At 42.1% G+C, this 21,249-nt stretch overlaps 1 protein-coding gene and 1 long non-coding RNA gene across 8 annotated transcripts in view; one reads left to right on the top strand and one right to left on the bottom strand.

Moving 5' to 3' along the window:
• The window catches only part of LOC310838859, a 63,143-nt gene that overhangs the window by 31,638 nt on the left and 10,256 nt on the right, over window positions 1-21,249 (top strand). The window lies entirely within an intron of this gene.
• CACNA2D2 (calcium voltage-gated channel auxiliary subunit alpha2delta 2) overlaps window positions 1-21,249 on the bottom strand; it is a 520,700-nt gene that overhangs the window by 23,102 nt on the left and 476,349 nt on the right. For all 5 annotated transcript variants that reach the window (XR_014561165.1, XM_083726521.1, XM_083726520.1 and 2 more), the window contains 3 exons: window positions 10,887-10,947; window positions 2,819-2,916; window positions 688-778 (listed from right to left, as the gene is read on the bottom strand). Coding sequence is in view for 4 of the 5 variants with exons in the window: in XM_083726521.1 (XP_083582647.1) it covers window positions 688-778; window positions 2,819-2,916; window positions 10,887-10,947 (250 nt within the window). In the remaining variant the exon portion in view is untranslated. The remainder of the gene's footprint in view (window positions 1-687; window positions 779-2,818; window positions 2,917-10,886; window positions 10,948-21,249) is intronic.

Here is a 21,249-nt window from a genome sequence, read left to right on the forward strand (position 1 = left end):
GCACCAATCATATTGTATGTTTATGTTGTGAACCTTCCTGAGATCTCCAGATGAAGGGCGGTATAGAAAATTAATAAATAATAAAAGGGTGTGTGTGCATTTAGGTTAGTATTGCCCCCTGGGAATGGGAGTGGACAAACTTTTGAAAATGAAAAACTTTTATCAGATTTTATACTGAACTGAAAGAACTTCTAAATGGTCAAGTTACCATGTAGTTTAAGTTGTGACTTGCAGTTTAGCTTGAATAAAATTTTAACTTGTCTTCAACTTTAACTGGTTTTAAATTTACCCTCTAGCTTTGATAAACTAAACTAGTTTTCACTGGTTTTATACTGAATGGAAAGCTGAAACTTTCAGCTGAGCCTTAAAACCTTCCGCTTAAAACCTCACCTAGCCCTTTTAACATAGGAAGACTTAAATCCACGTTAAGCTTGTTCTTAAAGCTAATCCTATTTTCAAAAATCTAAGATGACTAGGTCTGTATCGTGTAGAGTTATATATTAGTTGGGTTTCCTTTTATCCCTTCTCCAGAACTGACCAATTGTATAGGTCTGCTAGCCTCTCAGAAGAGAGTTTCAGGGTGAACACTGCCATATATCTGCTTTCTTCCCGGCTGGAAAATACTCTTGTTGGGGCACCAAAATGCTCCCAGTGTCTGAAAGAGCATTGAAATGAAATTGTATTTACGTGTTAAGGTCTTGGTCCTTCCACACTCTTTCCACCAGCTGTTGGGTGATTCCTGTGTCCAGGATGAGGTTGTGAAGGAGGAAGTTATCACCTTGAAAGAGAAAGAGAGAAATGTTTCCAATCCAGAGTCTTGCTTATTGAATATCCCCTGAGGAGGGCTCCACTCCATTTTAAAGTATGATGGTGAAGAATCCTCTTTGCCTTCTACTCTTGCTTGCCTTTTCCCTCTCTCCTTGCATAGCCACCTTTTCACTTGTTTCAGCAGCAACTTAAACTGCATCGAAAAACAAGGATACTGCAAGGTGTGCAGTGGACCCTTTCAATGCTCACTGGTTAGAATGCCCTGCAGAGGTTGCCTTTAGCTGATAAGCTTCTGAGGTTGCTGTGTGATCCTTATAACTTGATTAGTTGGCTATGTATATTAAGTTATATATGTTCACAAAAGTAATAAACCTTAGAGTACATGACCAGCTCTACTAGTGCATCCCAGTACTTTCTAGTGTTATGCTAGTTTTGCAATGTTGTCATTGACTCTCCTCTCAATCCTGGAAGACCTACCAACTCTGCTGGTAACCTGTTGCACCTTGGCTTCTCCAGCTCCGCTGATGTCTCTCAAGTTAAAACTGTCTTACCTAAGTTGTCCTGGTAGGACAGGCAGCCTCTGGCATAATTCTCCACATTACTGCTGCCACCACATGGTAGGTCTATGTCCCCTTTTACTTGACATAATAGAGGTGGGCACCACTGGCAGAGAGAGTCTAGGTCGTGTATGACGGAGAACCTGCGGGTCCTTCAGATTACAGCTCCCATAATCCTTGAGCATTGCTGAGGCTGATGGGAGAAGTCCAACAACATTTGTGGGCAACAGTTTTCTCATCCTCCACCCCATCCTAGAGCATCTCTTAGCGCTGCTATTATGCGGGGCACATTTCCTTCCCAGTTGTTTCCTCTGTGCATTGCCCTATGGGAAAAGACTCTGAGCCTTTCCTGGCCCTCTTTTGTTTTATGCGATTGCCACAGATGTCTGCCAGCTAAGCCACATAGTTCTCTGCCATGTGGGCATGGACTTTGAGACTGCTTCAATTTCTCAGTCATGCTGAGTGCAGCAATGAAACAAAAGCTTAAAAGTGGCATTTCAGTTATAGGCAGGATTGGAAGGAGACTTCTAGAGGTTGTTGTCACCAAACTAAGGATACTTTAGGTGAAAGACTTAAAAAAATAATAATTCATACACAGAGGGGAGTGATAGTCCATAGGCTTCTTACCTTATTTTCAGTGCTGAATTGCGTTATCACTAGAAAATTTAACTGATGTTTAATAGCAGGCTGTTTTCTTGCAATGCAATCTCACTGTTTTTATGCTATCCCTGGAAATGGATTTGTCTGCCTTGGTTGGGGATTTGTCTCAGGAACAGACCGGTTTTATACATGAGGTACGTTTGTGAAATGTGTACTACTAACATTAGAATCAGAGTGCAACAGCCTTATATGGAATATGACCTGGTCCAAACCAGATCACAACTAGAGTACCTGCTGATGGTCACATTTATGCTTGACAAACTGCATTACTCAGTGACTGTGCTTGCAATCCGAGACACCCTTTCCTGGGAATAAGCCCCATAGAATTCAATGGAGTTTGCTTCCAAGTGGATATGCCCAGTATTTCATTGTGAACTTAGGGGTTTCATTCATCATTTGCATCCTCCTTTCATGACACCAGATAACTGATACTACAACCTTCCCCAGAGAATAGTAACCCACCCCAATTCTTTCTTCATAGGGTGCACACTATCTAAATCAGGTGTGGGAAAACTTTGCCCCTCCAGGTGTTGCTGAATTACTGCTCCCATGTTCCCTGGACATTGGCCATTCTTGCTAGGGCTGATGGGAGTTGTGGTTCAGCAACATCTGGAGGGCCAAATGTCCCCCCACTCTTGATCCAAATAATTTTTTTTTTTGGAAAACATAAACTCTGCTCCATTTTTTAAAAAACAACAACATTTAAATGCATATCTTTTAAAGCAGAAGCACACTTTTGCTTCTGGGTTTTTCCTTGGTTCTCTCACCCAAACAGTGCTGAGTGTTTCTTGAGAGAGGGCTGAGTCTCCACTGCAAGCCCCAGGGGTACTTACATTGCTTGGAGTCAGGCGTCACCTTTTCCATGAGGGCGATAAAGTTTTCCAGGAATTCAGTGTTGTTATCCGACTGGCTGAGGTCTTTGCAATATTCTCTGGGATTATGATGAAAAGATTTGTCGTTTGGAAGGATGAAAAAGTTACTGTCAGTTTTCTTCCTCTCAGAACTGCTATAATCATGACTTTGTGTGCAACGTAGGTGAGGCTGTTACCCAGTCATGTTGCTGTTGTGCCTAAGAGAACACTTTCAATACTGTCTGCATACATGTTTGAGATAGGAGTGGTAGGGGATTCCTGTAAAGATATTTGTCCTGTCCATGAGCAAGGCTGTGTGCGACATCAGTACTTGTGTGCACTTGAAATCTATTTGTACAAATGCATTTAAACGTGGGGATGTGAGGAGGAGGAAGTAAGTGTGGAAAAGGATACGTGTAAAAACCCAAAATATCTTAAAAACAGATCTTCATATCGAAGATACTCATATACTGTTCTGTATGACTTGGGCTCAATTTGGAACACAAGTGGATACAGATTGTAATCATTATTTATCTCCTGCCTTTCCCCTCAGGTGGCTTACAGATAAATTCTATGGCACTGTGCTCAATAAAGGTGGCATTTGGGTTTCCCACACTGCTATTATAGTGCCTCTCAAGAATATTAGAAGACCATTATATAATGTGGGGCTGATCTATGGAGGAATAGTAGGCAGTCTTGGGAATTTAATGACCATATAAAAATCTGTGGCATTCACTCATTCCTGTTATTGACTGATGCCACCCATCACCATCTAAAACAAGAAAAACACTATGAATACTGTGACTGCTTCTCTTCTGGATTTGTGTAGCAATTGCGCTGCTATTGTAAGAATTCAGTTGTTTAATTAAATTCCTTTAATTCCCCAACCCGGTGCCCTCCATGCTGGCTGGGGCTGTTGGGAGTTGTAGCCTAAAGCCTTTGGAGGGTATCAGGTTGGAGAAGGTTGCTGTAGGGAAGGTAGCTTAATTAACCATGATACTTGCTTGAACCCCTTTAGGTTTAGAAAGACTGTGGCAAAAGAAGGCCTTCTTTCCTTCAAGCTCATCTATTTTTGTGAAGTTCCAGAACTGTCCTTTATTCTGATTTTCAATATGGCCTCTGCAGAAGCTTTACAGAGCTTTACAGCTCTTGTAAGAAAAAAAGCTCCTGTTTATAAACAAGTACTGTTCGACAAAAATGGAAACTTTGGTAATCAGGATGGTTATAGATTTATATACAGCTTTGGAAAACAGGTATGGGGGACTGTAGTTTCACCTGTGCAGTTCTAGCAATAGGTTTTCTTCTTATCCATCATTTTATCTACATTTGGTCACAGCTTTATTTAACTCTGGTTTCTTTGGTCTCTTTTTAAACACAGCTAAATAAATATGACTCCTTCATGTATGTAATGAGATCCCACAGTGGGAAACTTAGGATTCAAAGATGATATAACTAATGCCTCTATTAATCCTAGTAGGACTTCCAGTAGTATCAGGTCTCTCTAGAGCAGTGGTGGGCAACCTTTTTAAGGGCTGCATAAGAGTCTAGATGGAAGATGAAGCCCTCTGGCTGTAAAGCACATAGCTCCCTGTGAAGCCACAATACTGGATAATGATGTCTGATTGTATTCATACCACACTGGCTTCCATTACAAGCTAATGCAATTTAGGTTTCTGGGATACAGGCATTATGAAGGATACAACACTGTAGTCAAAGAAGCATTACTTATTTATGTCTTTGAGAATAATACTCCTGCCTCCTAAATGAAACTAACTCTGACTAGAGATGGGTGAATGTGTCAATTTCAGTTTCTTATTTTTCAAATCTTGAGTTTGGGTCTCCACATTTCCACATCTGTTTGAGATCCCCCCCCCCAAGTTCCAATGAAAATTTATCAGCATTTTAGTGCAAATTTCTAATACATACACATTTTTGTACGCAATTTTACCTACATTTTTGCAAAGCAGTTTCCCAGAATATAATGCATTTTGTGATACTTTCACTATTATATGTATTTATGGACACACTTTTTCTCTAATACATACCTTTTTGTACACATTACTTGGCTGGAGAACTGCACTGCAAAATTAGGTAGGTTTACTTTTAAATGTGAACTGAATTGAATATCTCCCATCCCTATCCTTAACTCGCTTGTGTTAGGTTCTCCCTAAGGAGCAAGTGCATCCCCAAATAAACAAAATAGAAAGATACAAGGATGAGCCATGGCTGTCTACAAATGAAAGATGTATACACAGCGCAAGTCACTTATATAATGTGCCACTTTATGCAGGCCTAAATCTTTTTCATTGAGACTAGTCCAGCCAATCAACTTGCTTTGCTCATTTTGAACAATCATTCTGAGGTTCCTTCTTTGTATGTTTTCCCTACAGTACATTTACTGCTTCCTACATTGGCTTTAACTGTTTCACCACATACTTTTCTGCAAATAATTATTTCTGACTCTAACCCTAAAGAGCAATGGACTGAGGATGGAAAGAACTACAAGTTAGCACGGCACATCCGAGTTTTCCCAAACATGTGTTAGCAGCTAATAATAATGCGAGCGCTGGGCATTTACAAAAGAGAATCAAAAGGAAGAGGAGATGTTTACTCCTTCATCTGCTCCCTCTATCCACCACACCTACCCAGTCGCCAAATCTCTCTCCTTTCAGTGGTCTTAGGAGGCAGGCGAGAGTAGTTGTTGGGAAGGATCAAGCCCACCACTACTTTTTATATGCAGATATGCACCTCAACCTTGCACGAGTCATATGAGGCAGACATGGGACTGGGAACTCTGTGTTTCCTTTAGAAAGTGTCCTTTCTCCTCATCCCTTCTCAGGCTTATTGAACAAAGCAGGAAGAATATAAGTGGAGCACACTGTAATCCAGTAGGCAGACAGACTAGCAGCAACAACTGTCCAAATTGCATTCACCATGTGTTGATGTATACACAGACATGCAAACACATAGGAAATGCCTTCTGATTCAACTGTGCACCCAGGAGCACTGGTAAAGTGAGCAGGACCATAATGCAAAGGGGGAAAGTGGCAGATTAAGCACTTGGTGACTGGAGTATGAAGGGCTGTGCTTAGGAGGCAATGAGCTTTGAGGCAAGATGGCTCAGTTTCTTGCATGAATTGAACTGTAACTTTGCACATGGGACTCCCTTTGTTATCGTCCTTTTGCAAGAGAGGAATAACGATACTCACCTGGACAAAATTTCTGGTGTGCCATTTGGCTTCACTTTTGAATGTTACTGAATTTGAAAGCTGCTTCTCCCATGAAGCTTTGCACTTCAAGGAAATGGGGGACATGATAGTAGTGAGTGGAGAAGGAATGCATGAGAGAAAACCCTGAGGATCTGTTTCATTTGTGGAACAAATCAATATTCCATAGTGCACAGACCTTCTCTGGACAGTAACAGAGAACCACTCTTCACCCACAGCAAAAAGAGAACAAGGTGGGCAGCCATGCTTTGGGTAGGAAAGCACATCCTTCATATAGATTGATAGGGGCTAACTCTAGACTGTAGAAGGGCGTGTATTTTCAGTACAGACTTGTATCCTCTCTCTCTTAAAAAACAACCCTACCCAGGTGATAATTCGTGCTCTTACAGACCCCACACTTCTAATGGGTTGTTGTCTATCAGGATTGCCTCCCCAGAGTGTGTGTTTGCATGCCTGCAAGTATATAAAAGACGGAGAATTATTTATTACAGAGATCCTGCTGCAAATAACAGCTCTGTATTTGGCATTATGCCAGTATACTTCTGTCTCTGGAAGCTTTCCAAGAGCTGCAGCTGTGAAGTTCTTGTGAACATTTTTCACTTGCTGGCTTTGCATTGCCAGTAGCTAATGGCTAAGGATGGCGAGAGTGAGAGTGTACCTGGCCTCATTCCTCACTGCCTCTCAGAAGTAAAAAGTAAAGGCGGACGTTCATTTAGAGGGCTCATGACAGCACACCATTGCATTTTCTGATGCTAGAAAAAAGAGAATTTACTGAGTTTGCCAATCACAGTTTATGGTAGCTCCAGAGGCCTTAAGGGTTTCTCACAGCTGACAACACTGAGAGAAAAAATCCCCTACATACGGGGCTTTTGAGAAAACTGCTGAATGAATATTCAGGCTTAAGGGGCTCATGCAGTGAGGGGAGAGTGTGGACATGCTAGTTGACCCCAGCTCTTCTTTTTGCCTCCCCCTTGCTGGCCCTGCCACCCTCCCATCATTGGAGGAAAAGTTCCATACCAGGAAGCCTACACAAATACAGCTGGCTTTCTGCAGTAGACCTTCTTCTCTTGTCCAACACAGAGAAGGCAATGGGAACAGTCAGGCCATCTTCACCTTGACTCATGTAATGCTAAATAGGTCTTAAAATAAACCTAATAAGAAGGCTTACCCAGTGGGTGAGGGCCATGTTTCTAGGTCACCTCCAGACTGCCACTATTTTGCAGGAGGGATTTAGTCACAAAAATGACACAGACACAGGCTTGGCCCAACCACAAAGTGGCAGAAGCCCCTGAGGCAGTGCATCTATGGGTGCCCCGCCGCCTCTGGCACTGGCGCTGACATGGCATCTAAATCTTGGAAGATCTCACCAGAAATTGGTGTCACTTTTCTGGTGGTGGAGGTGGGGGCAGGACTGGGCAGCACGTCCAGTTATGTCTCAAGCAGTGAAATGGGATGCACTGCCCCTGCAGAAAAATGCATTAGAAAGTGTGGGATAATTTTTGATTGACAGAAAGATGTGTAACCTCTACGCAAGCAAGTCAGGATGAATGCTGAATCAAGAGCAAACACCATATATAACCTACACACCAGCTGTGTTCAAGGAAATCAGGATGATACTCTGGACTGGAGGGTACAACTCAAACCAATGGCTTCAAGTTACAAGCAAGGAGATTCCGACCAAACATTCAGAAAAACTTTCTGACAGTAAGAGCTGCTTGGCAGTGCAACAGACTCCCATGAGAGGTGGTGGACTCTCCTTCCTTGGAGGTTTTTAATTAGAGGTTGAATGGCCACCTGTCATGGCTGCTTTAGCTGAGATTCCTGCATTGTGGGGGTTGGACAAGATGACCCTAGGATCTCTTCCAGCTCTAAGATTCTATGATTCTATGCTGAATAGACAGGGCAAATGGAAGAGCCTCTAACTCGCAAAGCAAGAGCGAATCCACTTTATTCCCTGCTGTATCATACTGCTCCCAAGGAGTAATCAGCGTGCATATCTTGTTAAGTTTGGCTTTCACAGAAAGCCTAAACCCTGAAGTAATTGCGCTTCAGTGTTCTGGAGACCACACAATCAATTCCTCAACAAGTATCAGATGTTGTGTAATTGAAGTCATTAACTGGTCAAACCACGGAAGCTATATATCCATCATAGTGACTGGGCAATTACCTGTTGCGTTGCACTCACATTGTGAATCACTGGAGGTGCTAGTTTCATCAGTGCATGTTGCTTCTGTTACTTACTTCAATCTCATTAATACACTGTAGTTGAGCCAAATTCTTGCTGCATTTCTCTAATGAGGGCTGAGAAAAACAGCAGTAGATGTACAGCAATACAGTGCACTCCACTTATACACCCCGTATGTTTTTATGGACAGGCCTTTGTATTGAACAGGCGCATTTTTTTGCACTCAAATGCTTCAAGCTAACCGTTTATACTTACTACCTGCCAGATTCTGGAAAATGAATTCAAATAGCACTTAAAATATACTTGTAAGAAGAGATTGAATAAGAGTCAGGCCTCACCTGTAAATGTCTGTAATCACATTTTAGGAGAGGCAGCTGAGAGGCAAAGCTATTTTACTCTGCTAATTTCCTGACTTTCCATCAATATATTGCAAGTCCTCCTACGTTGAGTATAAAATCATCTCGGCTGTCCACATAATTTTGTTTCTCAAAGACCTAGAAGTACACAACACTGCATCCACCAATATATCTACACAAATGTGTACAGATATATGTGCTTGCACGCCCACAAATAGATCATTAGTGATATATGGTTTCTGAAAATTACCATGGACTATTGGCCATATTAGTATTGATGAGATATCATACAGTCTCATTAGTATGCTGTTTGGTATTATTGGTGTTAAAGGGCTAACAGATGGTGCAGCTGAAACTCAAGTGCTATCATGTGACCTTCTGTATTATGACTTGACAGAAAAGGAGTCTGTTTGTTCCGATGTAGCAAGAGACCTGATTAGACATTGTGTTGTAACGAATATTTTCCGAAGAATTTGTTTGCAGTGCTCTGGTTTCTATTTATAGAAAAAGTCTAACAAAATTGTAAATTTCCTAAAAAACAACAACATTAGATTCATGTATACATTTCACATTAGTGTGACTTCGAACACTGATTTGGATGCCGACTATGTAAAGCTCTTCAATTATAGTATGGATGCTAGTGATGGACTGCTGCTCACAGCACAGAGATGGGGAACTTGTGAGTTCCCATAAGTTGTTAGACTACAGCTCCCATCAGCCCTGACCACTGACCATGTTGGCAGGGGCTGATGGGAGTTGGAGTCCAACATCTGTTCACCTCTTATGCTATTATGTTCTCACTGATTATGCTTTGTATAAGAGAAGCATCTTAGAATAGTAAATCTAATAGTTGTATAAATAAAAGTTAGAAATCAACACACCCTCTTCAGTATTATTTTTTTCTGTACAAAGCTGAATTTGTGGAGGGTTATCAAACCCATGTGATGTACAGAAATTCTCTTCCATTTTTAAAAATACCATATTAAAGATAGGAGGGACTAATAGGATCTCACCATTTCACTTTACCCAGATGCCAAATGTAACATCAGTTTATTGGATTTTGGCTGACGTTTGCCAATAAACCCCCTTCTCTGTCTCCCTATGGCATTTCTATCTTGGCTTGCTTTGATAGCTCATGGCAGCAGCCATCATTATTTGACCTTCCAATTTTACCCTCAGAACAACTCTGTCAGGTATGTTAGGCTGAAAGAGAACCCAAAGTCACTCAGTGAGCTTCATGACTAAGGCAGGCTTATGAAAGTGGCTTCGTGATTTTTTTACATATAGCAGTAGACTATTTTATCATTCCTACTGTATTAATATGGCCTCACAAAGGTCTTTAGCAATATTGAATCATGTGCATTTTGAAAATGCTTTGAGAACAACACAGTGTCTTTATGAAAGCTTGTAAGTATTTTCACTAATAAAAATAGTGCAGTGAGTGAGTGATTCATGCTATTGTGGTGTTGTTTATCATTAGGTATTTTTAAATTTTGGTATTTGTGAAATCCAAAAACATAAACAAAAAGTGACCCAGACCTATAATTTCTTTCTTAGAAAAAAACTGGCAAAACGCCAGTCTTGTGTTAAAAATCATTTGGTCAATAAATCATGGGTCAAACAAATGCTGTGTGATAGGTGCACCTAGTCAACCAAATCAAATAATGGGATATTTGGAGCAAACAACGCTTTGGGGCGGAAAATATTGGCTGAAATCATTCAGTGGGAAATCTAGATGGCATTGCACATGATACTCCTGCCTTCCAAAGAGGGCTTTTGGCTTAGACAAACACTGTGTATTAGATATAAAAATGTATTTCAGATTTAACTAACATGATGGCATGATCTCAACATGATCCAAATAGGACTGACTTATTATTTTGTGAGTATTTTCAGAAACTATACCTATATATGTATGTGCACATAATATCTCATACGCAGGCATACATATATACTCTTCTTATGTAGGTGAGTGAACAGAAGGTGGGACCACTGCGCTGCCAACCACAGTGGCGTCTCAACAAGGTGCAGGTGGCAGCTGTAGTCTCAGAGTGGCACACAGGCAGACAACAGACACAAAAAAGAAGGAAAGGAAAATGACCAAGACTTTGGCACAATGAGGAGGTGTCAGCTCAGAAGGGTGGGAGTGATGAAGTAGAATATTTAAAAGGTGTGGCAGGGAGGGAAGTGGGGATGGGAAAGGGGGCTGAGTCAGTCCCAGGATCAGTGTTGAGGGGAGAGTGGTTGAATGGACACCTCAGCAAGCTCACACGCAAAGCTACCTTGGAGCAATGAATACATGTCCCTCGGACTCAAAGCTGTTTGGCAGCAGGTATTCAAAATCTGCAACAGAAAGGTAACGTTATCCGGCAGGGGTTTGAAATGAGGGAAGAAGAAGGCTTCAGTCTCAGAATGTGACAGAAGGTAGAAAAAGAGAAAAAGAGAAAGAGAGGAGTAAGGGGAGAGAGAGCAAGAGAGAAAGAGAGAAAGAGAGAGAGAGAGAGAGAGAGAGAGAGAGAGAGAATAGACAGGAATAAACAAAAGAGGCAAAACAACTGACTAGTTTTAACAAGAGAGAAAGGAGAGAGGATTCTTTGGTAACTAGCATCATACAAAGTTATAGCCAATATGGTGCCAACATTTGGAGGATTTTGATATTTTATTGTCTATATATATATATTTATATATATATTTAAAAATCATATAATTGAAATTAAATATGTTTGATAGATTGTATATGTATTGCTTTAGGGCTATACAGTTACATATACACATATACACACATATATATCCTCATATTTATACATATACATATATATATGTATGTTTGGTAGGTTATATGGACATCTCTCTCTTATTACAATATTAACAACAAAAATAAACCACATGCTCTGCTCATACGGAAAGAGAATTACCAAAACAATATTTTGTAAGAAAAATTATCTTTCAGGCATCAACATGGCCAAACCAGGGTCCTTTATGAAGACAGTCCAACCAAAGACTTACCCATCAGATAGAGGTAAAATGCAATGCATTGTCAAGAGTGCAGCAGCTGCCTTCTAGCTGACAGTGGTCTCAAAGCACTGCAATAGCCATCCCTCCCTAGTCCAAACATAGAACACATCCTCCAGATTTCATAGGAGCAAACAGATGCAACCATAGCAAGCACAGAGCAGCATATGTGCTCTTCCAATGCTGAATTTCCAGCTCTATTGGCTGATGGCTTGAATTTGTCTTTCTACCTGCCTGTCAGTTTGTGATATGTCCAGTACTCTCTCTCATCTGCCTAACAGGCATTCAGCTTAAATGGCTTTATTAAAACAAAGAACTAGATGTGCAAACAGAGCATATGCTAGATTAAGTTAAAGCTGTGCCCAGATGAAAGTCTCCAGCCTATTTCTGAACAGAGAAATTGGGAGGATCATTTCACTGATTTTTCCCAGTGTGAGAGGAGAAATCCTCCATTTATTTCTCTAGAATGGAGATCACCATTCACAGTGGCAGGTACAGTTTCTCCACCCCTCCCAGCCAGTTCTTTTTCTGATGTTGCTAGAAATGAATGCAGCCACAAATGTGTTGGCCACCTTGCCACTGATTTGCGTTCTCTACAACGCCACAGACCGACTGTTATTCTGCGGCACTGTGTGTTTAGATGGCAGCCACCGCAAAAAAGAAAAGAAAAAGAATGGTGGTGAATATTTGGAGAAAATTTTGCATTGTAGTTTGCTTTTCTTAGGAATGTTTGGAGTGGGGGTGAGAGAAAAAGGAAAGACTCAAAAATATTCTCAGCAAAGTGTCTAAACAGCAGAAAAGAGCAGCTGCGAGGGGTGCTCAGCTGGAATGGCACAGTTGCTGAAGAAACAGCCAATTTACCAGTCTTCAAGGAAAGCAATAACTTGTATACCAGTTTGTTAAATTGTATTTTATTTTTCTACTGGCTGGATGATTTTCAGTGATGAGATGCAACAGAAGAGCGGTATCATACACCTTTAATCGTTGTGTAGAAGATGGAATTTCAAGATAGAGATTTCTAAATATATATATATTTTAAATAAATTAGTAAGCATCATGCCTGGCCTTTCTATTGCAAAATAAATAAATAAATAAATAAAATAAAATAAAGCCTTGCTAAATGGGTCAGGCCTCCTCAATAGCCTGCTTCTTAAGGGAGAGTGTATTCTTATTTAGAATTGAACTATCCTTCATAGATCACCAGGCCTATTGTTCCTAGAACAACCTCAACCAGGAGTTTCACAAAGAACTTAACAAGGATGGGAGAAGAAAATAAACCTGCAGGACCATGTAGGAAAATTCCCATAGGGAAGTGCAGTAATCACTCCCTGAAACCATGCTATGAAGTAGGAACAAAACCACTGCAAACTAGTTCGCCCAGTTAACCCTTGGCAGATGGTCCTGACTGATACCATGGCCGTTGCTTTCAACAGCTGCTGAGAGATCTAGGAGAATTAACAGGGCCATTGTTTCCTGTCTTGCTCCTGGTATGAGTCTTCTACCAAGCAATTGAGTCAGTTTCCATCCACAACACATCCTGAAGTCAGTCTGAAACAGCCAGTTTCAACCAAAACGAGCCAAGCCAAGCTGGTTTTCTACCGTCTGCTAGACCTACTTTGCCAGGAATCACAACTCTGAGATTAATTTGTAATTCCCCAATATAAGGGAGAAGGCTTTTCCAACAATGATCTTATCATCGTCTTGCCCTGATGAATTAAACCCTCATGCAATTATTTCAACCAATATTACTTCATCGGTCAAAATGGACAGAGAGAAATCAAGAGGCATGTAGTGGGATGGGCCACAACCAATACAGGAAAGGGAGATAGAATCCTTATGGACCACAGCAAACATTGCTCCCCATCCAGCAACCTTATGTTGCTCCAATACCCAGCTTGAAGCAATTTGGACCAATAGGACCCACTGCCTCATCAAATCAAGCTTACATAATACCAGGGCGCCCCTATCAATTCACCCCTATCCTAGCATGGATGGTATCTATATTATTTTGGCCTGACCTGGTATTTTAAAAGAAACAAATGAAAGATCATTGGAAGGCTGACTGAGCTCCCTGGAAGTAAAGGCCTCAATAGAGAACTAAAAAACAAACAAAAACAAAACACCACACAAATTCTTGAATTTGTCTAACTAATAGAAACCTAGCAGATCTCACTGCTCTCCCCCCAGAGCTCCCAGCTCCCCTATATCTAACCCTGGTCCACAAACATCTACCTCTGCCAGGCACATCTGAGCTCTAATCACCATCTCCACAGCGTAGTAGCAATTAGCAATAATTAATTAACACTCCACACTTGGCAGCAGGATAGTGACAGCTCATAAGAGGACACAGAATTAACTGCACACCAGAATTTAATCTAAATTAATGGCTTAACTTAAAAAAAAACCCTTCTAAGGGATATAGCATAATGCCAAGTGAGGATAAAAAAAAAGTTCTGGAGAGCTACAGAATTAATCAGAATAACCACAAAGGAACAATGGAACCTTATTCTCACCGTAGTGGAAGATATTAATGATATTACCAATAGGGAATATAAGCAACTCTGGGTAAACTTCTGGTGGTACATGTGATTGACTAAAATATCAGCCGCCATCATTGGATGGGCTCAGTCCAGACAAAGGCCGAATGCCTATCTTAATCAGAGAAAATGTAAGCATTCCCAATGAATATGCTAACTGCCATACCATGCTCAGTGGGCAGCCCTAAGGGAAGACCTAAAGGGACAATCACCTTTGACATCACTCTTTCAGCGGCAACCTGTTGGGAGTATTACCTCTGGCAAAGCCCTCAGATCTGAATGGTCCCTTCTGGAGATGCACCTCATCAGAGCATCCTGGGGTGCCTGCTGGCTCTTCCTTGTAGAGCACAGGAATGGAGAGGTTTGGACATCACCCCAGATGACTCACTTCTGCTGTCACTCACAGGGCTGTGGTGGAGAGAGAAGCCCACTGGATGGGAATCTGGAGGTGGGTAGTTGTTAAAGTCTCTCACTCTTGCTCTTCTTCTGCCGGTGTGGAATGTGCTCCAGTAAGAGTCCTCCATGGTCCACACAATCAATGCTCAATGCTGTTGAAGCTTCCACTGGGCTGAACGCTCCACAGTTCAACTAAAAGCTTAAAACCTTTGCTTCTTCTGCATCTGAACCATATATATATATATATATATATATATATATATATATGCTTTCGTAGATTTTCACGGGTACAGGAATGCAGGTTTTGGTGTCCTCGGGTGTCTTCCTGTGTAAAAGTTGGGGTGTCTAGGCGACGTTTCGACGAGGTCTCACTCGTCATCTTCAGGCTGGTGCTTTCGGCTTCTTGTTACTGGAACAGAGCGGGATCTCAATGTTTGAGTTCCTATAAATACTGTAGAGGGGGTGTGGTGTCTAGCCTCCAATGTTCTGGGCAGAGAGGAAGTTCCCAGGCTAGTGTGCCTTTTCTTCTTTTGTTCCTTAATTACTTGAGAGATACCTTGAGTGATTTCTTGAGTGATATCCTGAGTACCACTTAGGTGGGTCATTAGGTGTGGATTAGTTGCTAAAGTCTTTGTGTCTTGACCTCTTGAACTTTGTGAAGAGTTTTCCTGAGAAGATGGTTGTATTGCACTTAGTTGTGCTTTGGCTTGGCTTCGTGTATAGGGGCGAGCTGTGGTTTTGTGGCTTGTGTCAGCCAGATCTGTGTAGGGATTGCAGGGGGGTGCAGCATCCGGAGGTGCCACCATGGATTGGCTACTGGATGGTGTCAGTAATTCATCTGTGGAGAGGGTCTGGGTTTGGGTCTGGTGTGGTTGATTGGTGTTGGCGTTCTGTGTGCCTCTGGATCTGGTGTCAGTTTTTGTGGGGAGGGCTAATTTCCAGATGTCTGGCAAGCGGGATGTGTCGTCACGCTTGTTCATGTTGTGAGGGTGTTTCTCTATCTCGATGGCTTCCATGATTATTCTCTTGTGGTGATGTTCCGTGTTAAAGAGCAATTTGGAATCTGCAAAATTAATTTCGTGTCCTGTTTCTTTCATGTGTTGGAAAAGAGAGGAAGTTTTTTCTTCTTTTTTGACGGCATTCTTGTGTTCTGCGATACGTGCATTTATTCGTCTGTTTGTTTGTCCAATGTATGTGGCTGGGCAGACTTTGCAGGGTATTTCATAGATCCCTTGGTTTTCCAACTGGATTTTATCCTTGGGGTTTCTGAGGATATTGGCTATTTTTTGGTTGGTGCAAAAGGCTGTTTTGATATTGTGTTTATGGAGGATTTTGCTAATTTTATCTGTAGTGCCCTTGATATAAGGAAGGAGGGCCATGCCATTGTTTTCTTCTGTGTCTTGGTTTTTGGGGGGTGTTTCCTTTTGGATTAGCTTCGTAATCCTGTTTTGCTGGTATCCATTGGCAATTAACATATTTGAGAGATTCTGTAACTCAGTTGTCAAGTGGTCTTTGTCAGCCAGGCGTTTGGTTCTGGAGATGAGAGTCTTGGCTACGGAGTTTATTTGTGCAGGGTGGTGGTGTGATTGTGCATGTAAGTAGCGGTTGGTGTGTGTTTTTTTCTGGTAGATAGTGTGTCCTAGGGAGCCATCAGGTTTTTTGTAGATTAGGACGTCAAGGAAGGGAAGTTGGTTGTTGGCTTCTATTTCCATAGTGAATTGTATTTTGGGGTGTAAGTTGTTGAGATGTGTGAGGAAGCTATCCAGTTTTTCCTTCCCGTGTGGCCAAATTACAAAGGTGTCGTCAACATATCTGAGCCAAAGTTTGGGTTTGTGTTCTGACTTGTCTAAAGCATTGGTTTCAAAGTGTTCCATGTACAGGTTTGCGATGACCGGTGAGAGGGGTGATCCCATAGGTGCTCCTTCTATCTGTTTGTATCTTTGTCCATTGTGGATGAAGTACGTGTTGGTTAGGCAGTGGTTGGTCAGGTCCAAGATGTATTCGGGGGGATTGTATTTGTTTTGAATAGCTGTCAAGGCTTCATTAATGGGCACTTGTGTGAAGAGAGATACAACATCGAAGCTCACAAGTAGGTCATTAGGATGTAGGTTTTGCTTCTTTATTGTTTCTATGAACTGGAAGGAGTTTGGTACGTGTGAAGAGATGGATTCTGCATAGGGCTGAAGTTGCTTGGCGAGAAATTTAGCGAGATTTTGTAGAGGTGAGCCTATGGAGCTGACTATTGGTCTGAGTGGTGTTCCTTCTTTGTGTATCTTGGGGAGGCCGTAGAGTTTGGGGCATCTGGATGATTTTTCTCTGGGGATGATTCTTAGCTGGATTTCTTCACTGATAGGAGAGGCTTTTATTTTGGATTTGGTGGTTTTTTCCAGATAGGTGGTGGGATCTGTTTTTATAGGTTTGTAGGCAGGATCTTGGAGTAGCTTTGATAGTTTTGCTTGGTAGTCCGATGTGTTCATCACCACTGTGGCATTACCTTTGTCTGCTGGGAGAATGATTATGTTGTTGTCTTTCCTCAGGTTGGTGAGTGCTTTCTGTTCTTCTTTGTGTAAATTGCTTCTGGGTGGTTTGCTGGAGCAGAGGATGTTGGTGACTTCAAGTCTGATTTTATTGGCTTCATCTGGGTTGAATTTGGTTAGGCTAGCTTCGACTCCGCATATGATGTTTTCGGTGGGGATGCGTCTCGGGGCGACTGCAAAGTTGAAACCTTTGGAGAGTACTTTGGTTTCAGTTGTGGTGAGGATCCTGTCTGATATGTTATGTACTGTTTGTTTCATGGGTTGCTGTGGAGGGTGGCCGGGCTTCTGGCGTTTCTCTAGTTTGTGGAGTTTGTTGGTGTGTGTGTCTGTCTTATGTGAGGTCTCCGTTTCAGCTCTCCAGACGGCTAGTTGTTTGCATTTGTCCCAGAGTGCAGGGTGGATTTTGTTACAGAGTTTGAGGTGAAGAGTGAGTAGATCTTTGTTGGTTTGGTCTAGTAGGTATCTTTTCTTGTGTAGTTCGTTTCTGATTAGGGATAGTTCAGTTCGTTTCAGGATCCTTTCGGTGGCTGGGGTTTTAGAATGGAATTTAAGTTGGAAGCATGTGGGAATTAATTTGTTGTCTCGGCAGTTGCGTAGGAACAAGAGATCACATAAGATGGTGGCTCTTCGGACTTCTAGTTTCTCGTAGGTTCTTGTCAGCTGGAAGGTTTCCTCCCCGTAGAGGTAAGATATTTGCTTTCGTAGATTTTCACGGGTACAGGAATGCAGGTTTTGGTGTCCTCGGGTGTCTTCCCGTGTAAAAGTTGGGGTGTCTAGGCGACGTTTCGACGAGGTCTCACTCGTCATCTTCAGGCTGGTGCTTTCGGCTTCTTGTTACTGGAACAGAGCGGGATCTCAATGTTTGAGTTCCTATAAATACTGTAGAGGGGGTGTGGTGTCTAGCCTCCAATGTTCTGGGCAGAGAGGAAGTTCCCAGGCTAGTGTGCCTTTTCTTCTTTTGTTCCTTAATTACTTGAGAGATACCTTGAGTGATTTCTTGAGTGATATCCTGAGTACCACTTAGGTGGGTCATTAGGTGTGGATTAGTTGCTAAAGTCTTTGTGTCTTGACCTCTTGAACTTTGTGAAGAGTTTTCCTGAGAAGATGGTTGTATTGCACTTAGTTGTGCTTTGGCTTGGCTTCGTGTATAGGGGCGAGCTGTGGTTTTGTGGCTTGTGTCAGCCAGATCTGTGTAGGGATTGCAGGGGGGTGCAGCATCCGGAGGTGCCACCATGGATTGGCTACTGGATGGTGTCAGTAATTCATCTGTGGAGAGGGTCTGGGTTTGGGTCTGGTGTGGTTGATTGGTGTTGGCGTTCTGTGTGCCTCTGGATCTGGTGTCAGTTTTTGTGGGGAGGGCTAATTTCCAGATGTCTGGCAAGCGGGATGTGTCGTCACGCTTGTTCATGTTGTGAGGGTGTTTCTCTATCTCGATGGCTTCCATGATTATTCTCTTGTGGTGATGTTCCGTGTTAAAGAGCAATTTGGAATCTGCAAAATTAATTTCGTGTCCTGTTTCTTTCATGTGTTGGAAAAGAGAGGAAGTTTTTTCTTCTTTTTTGACGGCATTCTTGTGTTCTGCGATACGTGCATTTATTCGTCTGTTTGTTTGTCCAATGTACGTGGCTGGGCAGACTTTGCAGGGTATTTCATAGATCCCTTGGTTTTCCAACTGGATTTTATCCTTGGGGTTTCTGAGGATATTGGCTATTTTTTGGTTGGTGCAAAAGGCTGTTTTGATATTGTGTTTATGGAGGATTTTGCTAATTTTATCTGTAGTGCCCTTGATATAAGGAAGGAGGGCCATGCCATTGTTTTCTTCTGTGTCTTGGTTTTTGGGGGGTGTTTCCTTTTGGATTAGCTTCGTAATCCTGTTTTGCTGGTATCCATTGGCAATTAACATATTTGAGAGATTCTGTAACTCAGTTGTCAAGTGGTCTTTGTCAGCCAGGCGTTTGGTTCTGGAGATGAGAGTCTTGGCTACGGAGTTTATTTGTGCAGGGTGGTGGTGTGATTGTGCATGTAAGTAGCGGTTGGTGTGTGTTTTTTTCTGGTAGATAGTGTGTCCTAGGGAGCCATCAGGTTTTTTGTAGATTAGGACGTCAAGGAAGGGAAGTTGGTTGTTGGCTTCTATTTCCATAGTGAATTGTATTTTGGGGTGTAAGTTGTTGAGATGTGTGAGGAAGCTATCCAGTTTTTCCTTCCCGTGTGGCCAAATTACAAAGGTGTCGTCAACATATCTGAGCCAAAGTTTGGGTTTGTGTTCTGACTTGTCTAAAGCATTGGTTTCAAAGTGTTCCATGTACAGGTTTGCGATGACCGGTGAGAGGGGTGATCCCATAGGTGCTCCTTCTATCTGTTTGTATCTTTGTCCATTGTGGATGAAGTACGTGTTGGTTAGGCAGTGGTTGGTCAGGTCCAAGATGTATTCGGGGGGATTGTATTTGTTTTGAATAGCCCTGGACAGCAAGAATAGGGAACCCTCCAGATGTTGCTGGATGCCAACTTCTATTAGCCCCAACTAGCATGGCCAATAATCCAATATTATCTGGAGGCTCATAGGTTGCACAGCTTTCCTAAAGGAGCAGCAAAAGGATTCAGGCAGCCAAAGAGGCTGACAATGTGCCTAGAGCAATACAATGCAATTTGTGTGCTTATGGGCAGCAGCCTGAGGTCCAAGACACAGTTTAGCACACTTCTCTTCATGCTATATGAGCCTGTCTGCTTATGTCCTTCACTACACCTGAAGTACTGCTGTACAGAGTGTGGGAGCCACTATTTAACTGTGCTGCAAATTATATGCATTAAAAATCCACTTAATCCCCCCCCCCAAAAAAAAACTATTTTGCTATTTTTATTCTTAAGGGTGGGGGAAGGAATATTTAGAGGACTGCCCCCAATAAATCTGTACAACTGGATGTTAATGTCTCTAGGGAAAACGATTTCCTATATGAATTCCTTTGACTTCTCCTAGCATTCTGCACTTCAACAGTGTTCGCCACTGGAGACTCCAAGAAAGTGAATGAGATTTATAGTGCTCTGCTTTGACAATTAGAGCAATGGGGGATCTTATCAATTCAGCAACATTTTAACCAGAAGGTGATACAGATGAAGCACACTGGTCACCCTAAAGAAGCTTATAGGATTTTTGCTTAGTTCTATGGAAGGAATAGTAGCAGTCAAATTTATTGCTCATTTTTGTATATTCTCCCTAGCATGTAGCACCATAGTATTTTAGCTCTTCATTCAGCAATCTGAACATCTTTTGGTTTGACTACATAGCCCACTCTTGTGGCTGAAACAAAATGAGGGATAGCTGTTGCAGGCTTTCCTCTGAAGGACACCCACTCACTTTTAATCACCGTCCAAGCAACCTTACCGCAGTTATGCATTTATCTTAGCAGCAAATTGTCCATTCAAGCATATCCATATCAAGACATTGATTGTGAGACCACTAAAACGCCTCTCCTTCCCCCACCAATATCTCCCACAATGCATTACAAGACATACGTGGCCCTTTGTCAGGGCAGCACAGCCATAGGTTGGACTGCTATTTTCGAACAGGACTAAAAGGCAGGGTCTGGATACAAGCCAATGAAAGGAGGAAGAGGAAAGGAATACAAAAACACTAAGTAATTATTCCATCAGCATTGCCATTACAGGGTCACCGGGAACAGGCAGCTCAATGCTGATAGGACAGGGCTGATGACGACAGACAGAACCTTAGGGCTTGAGGTCAGGTCCCTGCTGATAACTCTTTGGTACCACAATGTGCCAGCTACCCATACATGAACAGTGTCTCTTCCTTCCACTCTGTGTTTACGGCAAACACTTATTTTATGTCTATCTGCACACACCTTCCCAACTGCTAGGCACCTTAAGGCATAAAACGTAAATGGATGAAATAGTCAGTATGCTTAACCCCCCACCCCCCAAATTCTATTTACTGGCACATCTCTGTGTTTCTGGATCCACTGGTCCAGGTTGTAAGAATGCATGTATTCTTGGGTAGTGACAAGGATGACTGAGAAGATCAGAGAGCAGCATATGCATGAAGATAGCTCTCTATATTCAATTCATTTTGCTTTTGTGTGAATGGTAAACTCTTCACCGCACAGACTTTGCCAACTCAGGCCACGTTAAAGGACCTTTAACCCTGGGAA

Source organism: Podarcis gaigeae (genome assembly GCF_964106915.1).
Source record: "Podarcis gaigeae genome assembly, chromosome: 2".
In the NCBI taxonomy this organism is placed as follows: Eukaryota; Metazoa; Chordata; class Lepidosauria; order Squamata; family Lacertidae; genus Podarcis; species Podarcis gaigeae.